The sequence below is a fragment of the Dendrobates tinctorius genome, unplaced genomic scaffold, assembly GCF_039654945.1.
Source record: "Dendrobates tinctorius isolate UK_male_01 unplaced genomic scaffold, ASM3965494v1 ptg000126l, whole genome shotgun sequence".
Classification (NCBI taxonomy): Eukaryota; Metazoa; Chordata; class Amphibia; order Anura; family Dendrobatidae; genus Dendrobates; species Dendrobates tinctorius.
In genome coordinates, this window is record NW_027361794.1 from 15,148,366 (window position 1) to 15,165,791 (window position 17,426).

General features: G+C 44.9%; 2 protein-coding genes across 2 annotated transcripts in view; both read right to left on the reverse strand.

The window, feature by feature from the left end:
- The window catches only part of LOC141047307 (uncharacterized), a 28,783-nt gene extending 25,755 nt beyond the window's left edge, over nucleotides 1-3,028 (reverse strand). Inside the window, exons 1-5 of the mRNA XM_073542367.1 lie at nucleotides 2,881-3,028; nucleotides 2,572-2,751; nucleotides 2,366-2,489; nucleotides 2,185-2,282; nucleotides 1,920-1,986 (exon numbers count right to left, since the gene is read on the reverse strand). Coding sequence (XP_073398468.1) covers nucleotides 1,920-1,986; nucleotides 2,185-2,282; nucleotides 2,366-2,489; nucleotides 2,572-2,751; nucleotides 2,881-2,958 — 547 coding nt within the window. The 5' untranslated portion in view covers nucleotides 2,959-3,028. The remainder of the gene's footprint in view (nucleotides 1-1,919; nucleotides 1,987-2,184; nucleotides 2,283-2,365; nucleotides 2,490-2,571; nucleotides 2,752-2,880) is intronic.
- LOC141047277 (uncharacterized) overlaps nucleotides 1-17,426 on the reverse strand; it is a 1,035,999-nt gene that overhangs the window by 753,197 nt on the left and 265,376 nt on the right. The gene's annotated exons all lie outside the window — the stretch shown is intronic.

Consider the following 17,426-nt stretch of genomic DNA (forward strand, 5'->3'; position numbering starts at 1 on the left):
ACCATCAACCTTTTCACACTGCTCTGGCTTCAATAGTGCTATCCTGCTGCAGTCCCTTAGGACTTCGGACACTAAGGTTCAGCGAGAAGTTGTGGGTCTTTTTGGTGGCTCAATTTAAGCTTGCCCAAGGCCTCGGCATGCACCATCACCATCATGCCCACTTCCCCCTCCCTTGCCACGCGCCTTGTCCATTGTAAATGGCCTAGAATATCATACACCTTAACTACAAATGGCTGAATTGGGAGCAAACTTGTATGTGATACGTGTGCGGGACAACCACACTTTAACCTATCTGGACAGTAGTGAAAAAATGATTTTTTGGTTATCAAATTGGTGTCAATGAGTACGTTAACAGACTGCAAAAACAATAGAATATGTAGGCCTAAAATGGCCAAATTGTTTGCACAGATATATGAGGCGTGGCACAGAGATACCACACTGCCAAATATGTGGCCTGTTTTTTTTATAAATGCAAAATTTTGCTGCATATAACGAGTGACAGACAGCAAAAAAATGCAATACCGGCCTAAAATGCCCAAACATAGAGCACAAAGATATGAGGCCTTTCACGGAGATACCACACTGCCAAATATGGGGCCTGTATTTTTTTCTTTTTTATGCTAAATAGTGCTGTATATAACTAGAGTGACAGACAGAAAAAACTAGAATACCGGCCTAAAATGGCCAACGCAGATATATGAGGCCTGGCGCGGAGATTCCACACTGCCAGTATTTTTTTCTTTTTTATGCTAAATTGCGCTGTATATAACTAGAGTGACAAACAGGAAAACACTGGAATACAGGCCTAAAATGGCCAAACTTGGATTATACAGATATATGAGGCCTGGCATGGAGATACCACACTGCCAAATATGACGCCTGTATATTTTTTAATGTAAAATAGTGCTGTATATAACTAGAGTGAGACAGCAAAAATATGGATTTTAGGCCTAAAATGCACAAATCTTTAGCACACCGATTTATGAGGCGTGTCACAGATATACCACACTGTAAAATATGTGGCCTGTATGAATTTTTGGGGGGGTTCAGCAAAATGGTGTCAAGAAATTGTGTGAGACACTCAAAAAAAAATTCTAATCTACCGTACCACATAAAAATGAAAGATTTCTCTGCGCACTCAAAAGTGATTTTTGGGACCCCTTTAGAATTGCTCGATTTTCATGCTGTGCTAGGAAAAGGATCTGGCTGTATTGTGCAGTGTCAAAAAACAATAAATTGCAATAAAATAAGCTCTATGAACCTGGCAAAAAAAAAATTCCTAGCCAATTAGACCTGGGGCTAGGTATATGCAGTCAATATATGCTATAGGTAGCAGCAGCAGCAGCAGACAGTAATGGAATGGACCCTCTTGATGTATGCAATGATGTCTACATACACACATACATTGCCTGTAGGCCTTGCACTTATATGTTTAGAACGATGTACAATCCCGTGCCTACTTAACACTGCAACCTATATACTCCAGAATTAGTCCTTAGAAGGACTGTTGGGTTAGCTGGACTTGAGTACTTCAGGATGGTAGCCCCCACACTGAAATAAATCCCAAAATCTGACCCTATCTCGGCAGTAGCTCTCCCTACACTATCTAAAGTTGAATGCGCCAAGCAGGGCGGCGTCTGGCCTCCTATACCCCTGATGATGTTGTGCGGCCAGACAATCACTGCAAGACCACAACAAAGACCACAACAAAGATGGCTGCGGCGTTACAGTGCCTGGCAGACAATCCCTGCATGGTGATTGGGTCTCTAAAGATCGCCAAAAATGCTGGGTGGAGACCCGAGCTCCCGCCGAGTAATCTCGGAAATGCTCGGTGCTCGCCGAGTACACCGAGTACAGTGATACTCGGGCGAGTAACGAGTAGAAGCGAGCATGTTTGCTCATCACTAGTTACTACTCACCTGGGTAGTCATATGTGTGAATCTCCTCTTTACACCACTCAGTATTAATATGAGACAGATCTTCACCCTGCAACAAATATTATAAAAGTCACAGACAGTTGGAGAAGTCACATTTATGATCAGCTCTAATCCTGCCATCTCCACCGTTCTCATTATACAAGTATAAAACATATAATACTGGCGGATAAAACAAGACTGAGCACAAGACCTTCACAGCCATCTACACATCATAGGGGAGATCTCATGACACCTTCTCTCCATCTACCTGATGATCCTGAGGAACATTGGGATCTTCTTGTTTACAGTCCTGTGGAAGTAGAGGACGGGGACATCTCTCTGGTGTTGTCCTCTTACTGGATAGACCTGGAGGAAACACATACAGGGACTGAATTCATTCTTTACATACAGATAATTATAGGCCGTGTGTATTTAGTCCTGTCTATTACCTGGTGATGTGAGGGGCTGGGGACCCTCCATCATGACGTCCTTATACAGATCTCTGTGTCCTTCTAAATACTCCCACTCCTCCATGGAGAAATAGACGGAGACATCCTGACACCTTATAGGAACCTGACACATACAATGATAACGTCATCCCCTGATCCCTTCATAGTGTTACTGTATAATGTCCCAGCATTCCTAGCAGTGTCACCTCTCCAGTCAGCAGCTCAATCATCTTGTAGATGAGTTCTAGGATCATATGGTCATCCATGTCCTCATGTATCAGGGGATGTGGTGGAAGCCCCGTGATTGGGCTCAGGGGTCTTCCCCATCCCTCAGACACAGGGTCCTGGCAGCGCTCACTAGAGGTCTTCTTCACTACTGTGTAATCCTGGTTATGGAGAGACACATTAATAAATCTCACTACAGACATTTCCAGAGTCCTCACCTCTCCAGTTCTGTCCATCTGTTATTCCCATAGATAAGAATGATGTAATGTGAGGTCATCAGAATCTCTCACCTCTCCAGTAAGCCGGAAGAGGATCTCTAGGGTGAGGTGTAATATCCTCTCCGCCATCTTGTCTCTGTCCATATCCATCTTTGATGGGTAAATCAGGAAAATTCTCTTATGTAGAATATCTTCACTGAGAGGATCCGATATTGTAGAGACCTGAATGAGAAGATGAGCCGATGTAACATCATAAAAATCCTGTGTAATAATACAATTACTGGAGATAATAAGGGAAACATATGAGGAGATTTATTATTTTACAGTATTTAGTTTTCCTCTTTACATCTACTAATAAAACCTATATATTTAGGCCACAGACAACAAGCAGTTTCTCCCTCGGAGTCGGCAGCTGAATACGTTTCTCATAGACTCATCTTCCATAACGCTAATTCTCGTCTCATTTACCGACACTGGAATCGGCATTAGCAATACTGCAGGAGATATTCATTACACGGGACAGGAGAAATAACTACTTCATGGTGAGGACGACATCTTCACCTTCTACTACGGCTCTAGAAACATATTTGTCCAGAGTCGGTCACTGACTCCATCCCCACCGGCCGTCTATATGAAGGTTTCCCGTCTTCCCCGCACTGTAATCTTCTATCACGTTAGATCTCAGCTCTGAGTCACACACAGAAGTTTGAGGCTTTTATAAAAGCTTCTTTGTTTCCACAAACACCAAGAACAGAAATTATCTGATCCCAAAGTCTCCATGTACAGTGTCTTATGGGATTTATTTCTGGCCTTAGACTTTCCTATATTACAAGAAAAACACCAGAAAAAAAGCAGATGTTAAAATGTTTCTGAAGAAAATTGGCACCGACAATTCTTGTAAAAAGAAAAAAAATGGAATAAGCCGAAGACACATTTTATTTTTTTCACACAATGAACAATTGTTTTAATTTTTTTTTAACCCTTTTGGGCCCCAGAACATAGATGTATACCACAGGGACAGCACAGGGGCAGCTGCAACAAAAACCCTGGCAGTTTCACCACTTGCTGCTGCCAAAAGCAAAAACGGTGTCTAAGAAGGTGTGACAGAGTTCGGCTGAATGCCTTCCTTCCCGCTCAACTTTTGAAGATATATTAGGTAATTTTAATGCAGTCAAAACTGTAGTACAGTATCCAGACGTTTCGGTCAAACAGTGACCTTCATCAGTGTACTAACAATGGAAACAAAGAATGCAAACAAAATAATTAAACCAAACATATATTTATATATATATATATATATATATATATATATATATATATATATAGTGTGTGGCGCCCCTGAGGGTTCAGTCGCCACAGATTGGGAAGAGTTTAGGATTTAGTCAGTCTGATGGGGTCAGAAGGAGAGAGAAGATCCCCGGAGTGGGATGGATGGAAGGAAGTGCTGCAGCGGACCTCAGTGACCTGGGTCTGCTGGCACAGGAAGGAGACATTGATGGAAAGCCTGACTCTTTATAAGATAGATATATTTGAACGGAACGTAAGGAGAAGAGGAGGACTGAGGATTAGGGTTAGAGCAGAACCCTTCCCAAGTTCACAGCACAAGGCCGGGGTCTGGTCCCCGAGGTTGTATGGATACTAATAGTCCTGCAGCAGACACCGGAGGAATAAAAAGTTGTCACCACTTTATTCCCACACAAGACTTGGGGGCACAACAGCAACGTGAGTGTCGGGACTTAGTAACAAGGAGTCCCCGAAGCAGGCTACAGCTGTCTGCCGTACAAGTAGAGTTCACAGGAACATCTGACAGGAGGAACTCCAGTGTAACTCAGTACTGAGAGTACTTCACTATAGGCGCAAAAAGGGAGACGTTCAGAAAAGGCATATGTTGGCGGAGTGTTAGAAGGGAGTACTTCATCTTGCCTGGAGGTTGGCTGAGCCCCTGACCCGGAGGACAAGGCACGGATGCAGGCACCTGTATGCACAACAGACTGTGAGTAAAGCTTTGGAACTACATGCCCTGGTGTCCTCCGCTTATTCCTACGGTCACACTCTGCACTGCTACATCTCTGTGCCTGGCACTGCACCATCTACGTCTCCTTTCTATCTCCTCACCTACACTGCCCTGGGACTACGGCCCTACCTGTGGAGGGCCACAACATCATTGCTGCACTGCACCATCTGTCCCAGAGGATCTGTTCGCAGCGTCGGCTTAACACCTGTCTTGCCGAACACCACAGGTGGCGTCACAAATCATTCCTATACCAACTTTCAACCATTGCCCACACGTGCAATGAACATTTCCGCTGTCTACAATGGGCGCCCAGGGCCATGGACTGGGTCATAGCTGCCGTGACAAAACCCCCTCTTGGAGATCCGCGGGCCCGGTACCGAGTTCCTCACCAGCCCTGGGAGGGCGACCTATATATATATATATATATATATATATATATATATATATACCTGAGTGTGTGTATGTATGTATGTATGCTTATCAAGCCACACCCACTCCACATAGCCACACTCTCTCCTAACGCAAAGCCCTGCACAATATCTAATCAGGGGGGACGTGGCCTGGCTATGGAGGAGTGGGGACACACTTCACCTCAACTCTCTTCTCCCGGCCGAGAATCAGCCGTTCATGAACTCCCTGGGGCGTTTTACTCAAAATATGAGCTGCAAGAGGAAGGGTAGATTAGCCTGTGGCAGATCTAAGAGCCTCTCATCCAGCAACAGAGGCATACAGAACTTTCTTCTGGGAACCCTGGCAAGCAAGGGGAGCACAAACATGGCCGCCGGCCCCTCCAGCTATGCAGCCTTTGTGGGAGTGAGGTGAGAGCCAGAGAAGGAGAGGGTGATCTTGTACAGACTCCAGCTCCCATAACATCACTCCGTGCTGCAGAAGTTAAAACAAGGGGGTCATCTAAGCAGCCAGAAAGCACAGCACAGGGGGATGGGCTGTAGTCTCCCTTCACCATGAATGATAAGGCCTGTTTCACACATCAGTTTTTTGCTTCAGTTAAAATCCGCTAAAATGGCGGTCAACGGATCCGTTCTTGGACTGATGACAACGTTTGTCACCGGACTGTTATTTTAACGGATCCGTTGAAGGAAGAATTTTAAAGGAACCGCTGCCGAGAGAGAGAGAGAATTTTTTCGCCGCCAGAACAGAGTTTAGGGTTAAATTTCCGAGCGAGGCAAATCCTCCGGGCATGCGCAATGTCAAATGCGGATCCGGCCGCCGAAAAAACGTTGCATGGTCCGTTCAGGCATGTCGGCGGACGCCAAAATTTTGGCGGATCCGCAAAAAAACGGATCGAACGGATGGCCATCCGTTAATATCCGCCGGTAATGCAACTCAATGGGAAAAAAAAACGGATCCGCCAAGCAAAATGGCGGATCCGTTTTTTTTGCACAACGGCGGATTTTGACGGATTTCAAAAAACTGATGTGTGAAACAGGCCTAACCAGGACTGGCAGAGCACAGACATGGATGCAGATGCAGAAGGTACGCTGATGGCAGCTAGCCATCCTAGCCAGACTCGAGACATTGCATGCAAACTCTGGGTGGGGTTTATCTCTTAATGAGACCTGGATGCAGAAAGGGTGTTCGGAGGAGCTGCCTCCCCCCACACGTTCACTAGTGTGCACTACAATCCCCAGCAGTGCAGCAGGAGCTAATTCTCCTTTGGAGGAGACTGCTGCCTCTCCTGCTCATCCCAGGGGAAGGGACACACATTCCTCTGCCATCCATGCCTCAGGAGTTATAGCAGAGGTAACTCAGCTATTCCTACAAGAGAAGACATGGAGATATAACACGGCTGGTGATGGCTTGCAGGTGAGAATTGAATACTCTGCGCACTGAAGTGAAGCAACTACTCAGGTCCAGGACCATACTAAAAGAATCCAAGATATTGAAAGGAAGATGCTTTCTCATCAGAAGTCACTAGACATATACTCCAGTCAGCTTCACTACCTGATAGAAGCTCAGGATGATGCAGAAAAAAGGGGAAGGCACAATAATCTGAGGATACGGGGTCTACCTGAGTCAGTAGAATCTAAAGATCTTTCTCATACATTGCAACACATTTTCAACAGAATTCTGGGTGAGCCTCCTGAGGAGATTGAATTGGACAGAGCTCACAGAGCACTTGGCCCCAGAGCATCTGTCCCGGACCATTCACGGGACGTGACATGCCGCATTCATCACTATGTACAAAAAGAAGCCATCCTGCAGAGGCTCAGAGATGGATCCCCTGCTCTATTCCAAGGATCAAACATTCTAATCCTACCGGACCTGTCCCACCTAATTTTGGATTTGCTTTGAGATCATAACTTGCTATATAGCTGGGGGTTTCCATTCTATTTGCAGGTCCTTCATGCAGGCCGCATGCATATCCTCAGGTCCCCATCGGACATTGCATCATTTACATCAACCTTGAACCTCCCTCGAATTGAAATTATGGACTGGCCTACTATTCCAGTGGAGGCCTCTGGTGGGTTATCCCAACATCCGCCGAGGGCCACTCATCACTGGGGCAGTAGGGGGCGGGAATCTTTCTCTCCTCCTTGAGATCTTTGGTCTGGGGATGATTTCCTTTCAACAATTAATGCACTATTCTGACATGCTATGTTATGTTTCCATGTTTTGCTTTCAGATACTGATTGTGGAATGTTGCTCTAGTTAGCTATACTTGTAACCGTTATCAGGAGTTGTGTTATCAATGTTTTCTTACCCCTGGGACTTGGTGACCTTCTCCCCCCTCCCTAGACATAGACAACAGGTTAATAATAGTCTTGAGTGAGGGAGGGTCCTGGGGATTGTATTATGATTATATAACTGTACTCTGTTCTCCTTGGTTTTTACATGGGGGGGGCAATGGTACTTAGGGGGCGGATTCAGCTTTGGTGTCATCTCGGCCCGGGGAGGGGAGCCCTTCTATGGAAAGCATAGTCCCCACCAGAAATTCATGTCACATTGTTCGACGTTAAACAATTTTCCCAACAATACCTGTGCACTTTGCACATCTTTTTGTACATTTTTTTTGTATCTTCTTAGTATATCCACTCTAACCTAGTTAGTACGTTTTTTTTGTTTTCTTCCAGTACGTTTTTCTTCTCTCCCTTGCTGACTCTTCTTTTATATTTTCCTTTCTCTTCCCTCTACTCACTCCTGTTTCTGCTTCTGTCTCTTCTTTTCCTCCCGCAAATTTTTTTAAATTATTCTTCTCTCTTCTTCTTTCTCTCCCTTTTCCTCCTCCGCTTAAAAAGTACTTTACCATTACCATGGAGCGGATCAACATAGGATCCATTAACTCCCGAGGGATGAATGTCCCTCAGAAAAGATCTGAGATCTTGTATGATATGCATAAAAGGCGGACTCATATCCTCCTGCTCCAAGAGACTCATTTCAAGGCTGGCTGTCTCCCCACCCTGAAGGATCGATATTATTGCTCTTGGTTTCACAGTCCTAACCCCGACTCAAAGTCAAAATGGGTCTCAATACCCCTATATAAGTCATTCGCCCATTCGGTCCTAGATTCTAGGATTGACCCAGAAGGCAGGTACATGCTCCTAAAACTCTGTATTAACTCAATGATATTCACCATAGCTAATTGGTACCTACCTAATAAAGACCCAACTTTAGCTTGTTCCACTATTCTGTTGCTCCTGTCGCATTTTGGGGAGGGGACTCTGATTGCAGCGGTGACTTCAATTTTACCCTTGATCCGGAGGTGGATACTTCATCTAAGCACCATTTCCTGCCCCGTAGACGTATCCATGCTCTTAAATGTAACATTCAGATCCTACGCTTGGAGAGTCCTGCACCCTACGGTTTGGGACTATACATATTACTCCCCGACGCATTGTTCATACAGCCGCATAGATATGCTGTTAATCAGCCAGCATGCCCTCACCCAGGCTTCTATTCGTCACATTACCTGGTTGGACCATGCTCCAGTGTTTTTCCATCTTACCCTATGAAATGGCCTTCTCCAACCATGGACATGGAGCCTCAATGATAACTTACTTAAAGACCCTCTGTGCACTATGGAGATTAAGAAGTCAATCTCTGAATTTCTAGAAATCCATGAACATGACCAGACGTCCCTTCCTACCCAATGGGAAACACTTAAGTGTGTTACAAGGGGTCTTTTGATAAAGCATGGCTCTAGACTGAAAAAAGAGAGGGCCTCACTAATTTCCAGTCTGTTCCAGCGGATTAATACATTGGAATCCTCACATAAACAATCTCTATCCTTCTGTGTATGCAGACCTGTTAAAAGCAAGGGATGAGCTCAGGGTCCTAGAGGATCAAAAATATTCCCGTCAAAAATCAGAATTCGTCGATTTATGCATGAACATGCGGATAAATGAGGCAGGGCATTGGTTAGGGTGCTACATCCCAGAAAGGACACTAGCTATATCCCACAAATCTTGCACGTTGGGGGGGCCCGCACACAGGATCCAACTCAAATTACTGAATCCTTTCGAGCCTGTTATAGTGACCTATATAATGTTAAGGGCCAATTCAGGAACATGTCAGCTTCATTTCTTCACCTCAAAATAAACAATTATATCAGACAAAACGCCTTCCCCACTGTCCATCCTGAACTTGCGGACTCTCTGGAGGAGGACTTTCAGAGGATAAGATTGCTGACATTATTAAATCAAATCAGGTGGGAAAGAGCTCAGGCCCTGATGGGTTCACTCCAAAATTTTATAAGATATTAAGCGAGCAGCTTGTCCCTTTCCTAAAAAAGTCTTCAGTTCTGTGTCAGAGGTATCCCCATTCATGCCTCAGTCCCTGGAGGCCCGCATCAGTGTTTTACCGAAACCTGGGAAGGATCCATTGTTAGTTTCCAATTATAGGCCCATCTCTTTGATTAATGTGAACATCAAAATATTTCCGAATGCCCTGACCAATAGATTGGTGCCTTTGTTACCTGGGGTTATTTATACAGATCAAGTAGGGTTTGTCAAGGGCTGGGAGGCCAGAGATAATACGTATAAAACTCTTCTGATGGCTCGGGTGAGGTCCAGATTGCTCTCGTGTTTGCTTTTGGTTAACGCTGAGAAGGCCTTTGAGCGGGTCAGCTGGAGCTTCATGTCAGCTTCCTTGCATCAATTGGGCCTGGGTGCCAAATTTATCAAGAAGATTCTCTCTGTATAGGAGCCCTTCATCTAGGGTTAATGGGTTCCTGTCCTCCCCTATCCACATCAATAACGGTACACAGCAGGGGTGTCCTCTGTCTTCTCTCTTGTATGTACTGATAATGGAACATCTGGCAATAGCCATTAGAAAGAACCCCAGCATTCATGGTATTCCAGTTGGGGTAGGTCAATGTAAAGTGGCTTTATATGCAGATGACCTCCTCATGTTTATATCACAGCCTCGCATTTCCTTCCCCTCCATAGTCAAAGAATTTGAGATATTTGGCCATCTTAGTAATTTTAAAGTGAACTATTCTAAATTGGAGGCCCTTAATATAACTCTATCTAGAGAAGAAGTTCAATATCTTAAGGATAATTTTCCCTTTAAATGGCAGGAAACACCATTAAGATACTAGAGGGTATCCATCCTGGCAGATCATACTAAACTATATTCTTTAAACTTCCAACCCCATTAGAAAAAATATTTTGACATTTAGAGTGATCAATGAGTGGAACAGGCTGCCACGAGAAGTGGTGAGTTCTCCTTCAATGGAAGTCTTCAAACAGAGACTGGACAGACATCTGTCTGGGATGATTTAGCGAATCCTGCTTTGAGCAGGGGATTGGACCAGATGGCCCAGGAGGTCCCTTCCAACTCTATGATTCTATGATTCTATGATTCTAAACTTTTAATTTTTATGCCCTTAAATCAGAGAGTTATGTCACCAAAAATACTTAATAAATACCATTTCACACATGTCTACTTTACATCAGGGCAATTTTGGAAACAAAATTTTTTTTTGTTAGGAAGTTACAAGGGTTAAAAGTTGACCAGCGATTTCTCATTTTTACAGCAAAATTTACAAAACCATTTTTTATGGACATTTGAATTCACTCACATTTGAAGTCACTTTGAGTTGTCAGTTTGACAGAAAATACCCAAAAGTGACACCATTCTAAAAACTGCATCCCTCAAGGTGCTCAAAACCACATTCAAAAAGTTTATTAACCCTTAACATGAACTGAAGCAATATGTGGAATGAAAAAATTAACATTCTAGTTTTTTTACAAACATTTTACTTCACAACCAATTTTTTTTATTTTCACAAGTGTAAAGAGAAAATGAACAACAAAATTTGTTGTGCAATGTCTCCTGAATACGCCGATACCCCATATGTGGGGGTAAACCACTGTTTTGGCGCACGGCAGGGCTTGGAACCAAAGGAGCGCCGTTTGACTTTTTCAATGCAGAATTGGCTGGAATTGAGATCGGACGCCATGTCACATTTGGAGAGCCCCTGATGTGCCTAAACAGTAGAAATCCACCAAAAGTGACCCCATTTTGGAAACTAGACCCCCCAAGGAGCTGATCTAGACGTGTGTTGAGCTCTTTGAACCCTCAAGTGCTTCACAGAAGTTTGTAACGCAGAGCCGTGAAAATAAAAAAATATTTTTTTCCTCAAAAATAATTTTTTAGCCCCCTATTTTTTATTTTCACAAGGGTATCAGGAGAAATTAGACTACAAAAGTTGGTGTGCAATTTGTTCTGAGTACGCTGATGCCCAATATGTTGGGGTAAAACACTGTTTGGGCACACGTCGGGACTTGGAAGGGAGGGAGCACCATTTGACTTTATGAATGCAAAATTGGCTGATTCCAACCCTAACCCTAATGGAAAAATGAAAATAAATTATATTTTCTTTATTTCATTATTTTTCACTAACAAAGTGGGTGATAAAGGGGGGGGGTTATTTAATATTTTTTTTATTTTGATCACTGTGATAGAGTTTATCACAGTGATCAAAATGTACCATGAATGAAATCTTGCCGGGTGCCAGCCGGCAGATCTCAGCGAGCGCACTGCACATGTGCCCGCCATTTTCTTCCTGGAAGAAGATGGCGGCACCCATGGAGGGGAAACACGCAGGCTGAGGACTATCGGGGGGATCGGGTACCCTTTTTCTCTCTCCTCTGATGTGCGATCACATCAGAGGAGAAATTAAATGACACATCAGACTTTTTTTTTTTTTGCAGTCGCCGTTATACGGTTAATAACGGCGATCACAAAAGTAGGGTAGGTAAAAACCGACCAGAATCATGGTGCCATCACTATATATGTCTACGAAAGAGTTAAATGTTGAGGGAGTGTCCTTCCCTTGCTTTTTCCACATGTTTTTAATTAGTGCACCTGTGTATTGTATGTCTCTTTTTGGATATAAGGTTGACATTTTAGGTCTCTTTCATGCCATGAGTAAGACCTATATAGTCAAAATGCATCGGTTTCAGACCCCCAGGGACCCCATTTGTCATCATGTCTTTCCATTTTTGATACTGGATTTTTAAGTATGTTATCAATAAAATCTTGGACTTTTTTCTGAAATGGAGTTTCACGCTGGAGATTTATTTTCCTGCATTTGCTACAGAAAACACCCTTAATCATAGTGGCTCCATGCGTGGACCAACAGCGGATTATTCAGAGACTGGTGATCTGACTTTGTTCCCCTTTCCCTTTCTCATCCACATGCATGATGGGTATATGGGCACGAGACTATGGGATGAAGGATATGTGTGATGGGTATATGGGCTTGGGACTGTGGGATGGAGGATGTGTGATGGGTATATGGGTACAGGACTATGGGATGGAGGATGTGTGATTGGTATATGGGCACGGGAGTATGGCATGGAGGATGTGTATGATGGGTATATGGGCACGGGACTATGGGATGGAGGATATGTATGATGGGTATATGGGCACGAGACTATGGGATGGAGGATGTGTGATGGGTATATGGGCATGGGACTATGGGATGATGTGTGATGGGTCTATGGGCATGGGACTATGGGATGGAGGAAATGTATGTTGGTATATGGGCACTGAACTATGGGATGGAGGATGTGTATGATGGGTATGTGGGTATGGGACTATGAGATGGAAGATGTGTGATAGGAATATGGGCATGGGATTATAGGATGGAGGATGTGTGATGGATATATGAGCATGGGACTATGGGATGCAGGGAATGTATGATGGTATATGGGCACTGGACTATGGGATGGAGGATGTGTATGATGGGTATATGGGTACGGGACTATGAGATGGAAGATGTGTGATGGGAATATGGGCACTGGATTATAGGATAGAGGATGTGTGATGGGTATATGGGCATTGGACTATGGGATGATGTGTGATGGGTATATGGGCATTGGACTATGGGATGGAGGAAATGTGTGATGGGTATATGGGCACTGGACTATGGGATGGAGGATATGTGTGATGGGTATATTGGCATGGGACTATGGGGATGGAGGATGTGTGATGGGTATATGGGCGCTGGATTATGGGATGGAGGATAATCATTATAATTTGTTATAACTAACAACAGTTAGTTACTATGCCCAGGCAATGCCAGCCTCTTTAGCTAGTATAATATATATCTAATATATATATTTCACAGGCACATCTTTTTGACCACAGCAGGTTACACTGCCTGTGTTGCCCATAGCAACCAATCATTAAGCATCTTTACTTTCACCAGAGCTGTTTAAAAGATGAATGCTGAGCTGTGATTGGTTGCTATGAGCAACAGCTTTCCTTGTAGGCAGTTGTGGTAACTGAGACTTATTATTATTATCATTTCTATGGTGTTATTGTCCTTCTGTAAAGCTAGAAATAACACAATTTATTACTGTGCCGAGACAGACCACCCTCTGACACAGACTGCAGGGGGAGCCCAGAATCAAGAACTTCTCTTTGTCTGGCATGAAGCATCTCATTAACTTAAAAATTCAAACACAGATTAAAAAAAAGAAACACAAGATGGATTTCTCCAACCCAGGTATCATTTTAATCGTTGTAACAGCACCAACCTGACAATGCCTGGTTCGCTTTAAACTTATTTATACAGCCACAACTAATGCACCTCTAAATTAGTCCTTCTTTACAATTTCTAACTAAATGGTATTACTCTCAGGGGCAGAGCTGCCGCACTGAAATGCTCTGTGCTGCGGGGACACTGCGCCTCCACCGTGTACAGACGGGAGGGATCCTGGAGATGATATACAGGTATATACGTACTATATACAGGGGAAGATGACATACAGGTGTATACTATAAACAGTTAAGAGTAGAGCGACCAGAATGGTGACCATCGGCAAACCATGTCACATGAGTAGAGTTGAGCGACTTTTGGTTTTTTAGGGTCGAGTTTAGTTTCGTGAAACCCGACTTTTCCAAAAGTCGGGTCGAGCAAGATCGTCCGATTATAGGGAAAAGTCGGGGTCTTCCCAAAACACGAAACCCAATGTAAGTCAATGGGGAATAAAAGTTGGCAGTGAGAGGAGGACAGGAAACACACCTACAGTGCCCATTTGAATGCCAAAAGCATCAATTCTTCTTACTTAAGCTTGTCAACCTTAATTAACTTCATAATACAAGTTACGCACTGAAAAATGGGGTTATTTGGCTAAAGTTGTGGGGGGGTAGGGCTGGCTCCTGGTTTTCATGTGCCCTGGGCGAAAGAGCGCCCCTTTAACACATACCACAACTCATCATGCTCCGATACGGCAGAGAAATAGCGGTGTAGTACAATGAAAAATACTTCACTTTTTACATCTCATGACGAGGCCCATCTATTTCTCCATACAGAATCATTGGTCCCATATAATGTTTGAAACAGTATATGATGAGCTCCACATAATGCTACAGTATATGTTGGTCCCCATGGATGAAGCTCCACTGTCTTATGTTCCCAAATAATGCTCCAAACATAATGGGCCCCATTTCTAATGCTCTAGTGTATAATGGGCCCTGTAAAGGCTGCTCCAGTGTCTGATGTCCAACTTTGGAATGTTCCAGTGTATGGTGGGCCCCATCTATCATTCTCCAGAGTATAGTGCTCCCCAAAAATTGCTGTCCCAACATTGAAAACAATCAAATAAGTCTCCTCGCTAGAGAATCCCTGTACTAGTCTGGACTCCTCGTCCCCATCTTCCATCTCGCTGCACAGTATTTCAACCTTGCAAGTGCTGTGATCCTGACCAAGCAGGGGGGGCCCACTCGTTGGCGACGGCACTGGCACAGGGCCCCTGATAGTACGGTGGTGTGTCTGATGGCGGGTGGGCCGAACCTGCACTTTCATCTGCAGCTTCCTCTTTGTCACCGTGTAAGATGGAACTGTATATGGGAAGGGTAACCTGAGTTTCATCAGGGTCAGATTCAGGCCGTGTAGCGTGCGAGGGGAATGTAGTGGTCTGGGTCAATGTACCAGCAGATTCATCGAGCAGTGGCTGGGCATCAGTGCACTTGTGTCGCCCCCAGGAGTACGGTCGCCACAGTGGCATTACCTTCCTCCTAGGGAGTGTGATGTCATGCTTGGGAGCAACGAAGGATCTCTCTAGCAGGTTAACTGATTGGGCGGCGTTATTCCCACGAGTCATGACCCTCCAAACAGCGTTCATGAAGGCAAAGTGTTTGTTTTACGTGGGCAGTATTGTTGCAAAGCTGAACCTTAAAGGAATGTCCAGAAGGGCACCACCAGGAGTGGAGCCTACGGTTAAATTCGACTCCACCTGGGAAACCTCAACCACGCCAGCTACAGAACAGATGCACACATTGCAAGCTTAATTCCGTTAACGAACGAGACTCCGTCATGCCCCGCGGTCCGAGTCCGGCTTACTAGAGGGACACGTGAGGCTCTGGCACATGAGATTGGCCAATAACTGGTGTGTCATGCCCTTACATGTCCGTGGCTGCATGTGCGCTACACTGAAAAGGCCAGCGTTTGTCGCTTACAGGTGCAGGTAACCCGCTGAACAACGTTAGTGATGGGGATCACTGATTACAATTATTACCCGCGAACGATGATTTCCCAGTAAGTGCAGGTCAACCGCAGTTCCGGAATTAGGCCTAACCGTCATTCCTGAAAAAATGAAAAACTTACGTGTGCAAACCACAGGTGCTGTAGCTTGCTTAACAGCTCGCCAGACGTTCTCACGCCCAGTATGGATTACACGTGATTGCACAAAGGTGAGAAAGGGTACCGTATCCCAGGATAACATGTATGGATAGCGTACACATTCAAAATATATGTCTATACATCAGGAGGCAGGCTCAGACGGTGTTAGGCCCAGTATGGCTTGCACGTGATTGCACAAAGGTGAGAAAGGGTACCGTATCCCCGGATAACATGTATGGATAGCGTACACATTCAAAATATATGTCTATACATCAGGAGGCAGGCTCAGACGGTGTTAGGCCCAGTATGGCTTGCACGTGATTGCACAAAGGTGAGAAAGGGTACCGTATCCCAGGATAACATGTATGGATAGCGTACACATTCAAAATATATGTCTATACATCAGGAGGCAGGCTCAGACGGTGTTAGGCCCAGTATGGATTGCACGTGATTGCACAAAGGTGAGAAAGGGTACCGTATCCCCGGATAACATGTATGGATAGCGTACACATTCAAAATATATGTCTATACATCAGGAGGCAGGCTCAGACGGTGTTAGGCCCAGTATGGCTTGCACGTGATTGCACAAAGGTGAGAAAGGGTACCGTATCCCCGGATAACATGTATGGATAGCGTACACATTCAAAATATATGTCTATACATCAGGAGGCAGGCTCAGACGGTGTTAGGCCCAGTATGGATTACACGTGATTGCACAAAGGTTAGAAAGGGTACCGTATCCCCGGATAACATGTATGGATAGCGTACACATTCAAAATATATGTCTATACATCAGGAGGCAGGCTCAGACGGTGTTAGGCCCAGTATGGATTACACGTGATTGCACAAAGGTGAGAAAGGGTACCGTATCCCCGGATAACATGTATGGATAGCGTACACATTCAAAATATATGTCTATACATCAGGAGGCAGGCTCTGACGGTGTCAGGCACAGTATGGATTTGACGGCCCAGACTACACAGCGGAGGAGCAGGGAGAGGTAAAGATTGCAAATGCTGGGGCCCTGCCCAAGCAAGGGGGGCCCACTCGTGGGCGTCGGTACTGGCACTGGGCCCCTCATAGTACGGCGGTGTGTCTGACGGCGGGTGTGCACCACCACCGTCAGAGACACTTGATTGCACTATGAGGGACCCTGTGCCAGTGCCCGCGCCCAAGAGTCGGCCTACCCACCTGTCCAGGGCAACGGCACTCGCACGGTGTCGTGCGCTAGGTGGTGACCCCGGCCATGGGGGGGGAGGCAGCACAGTTAGGGAGTTTTAGAAAGTGGCATATGTTGATGTTGGACATTCAGCTGATGCAAAAGGCGAAATAGGTCAAGTCCCAGGAAGAGGTGGACCAAAGCAAGCCATTTTTCTGTCACCCTATGTGTCATCAGGGGAAGGTGGGACAAAATCCTTGGAAACCCATGCATGGTTCATTTTAATGAAGGTTAGATCATCCACATTTTGGGTTGACAGACGGGTCCTTTTTTCTGTCAGGATTGATCCA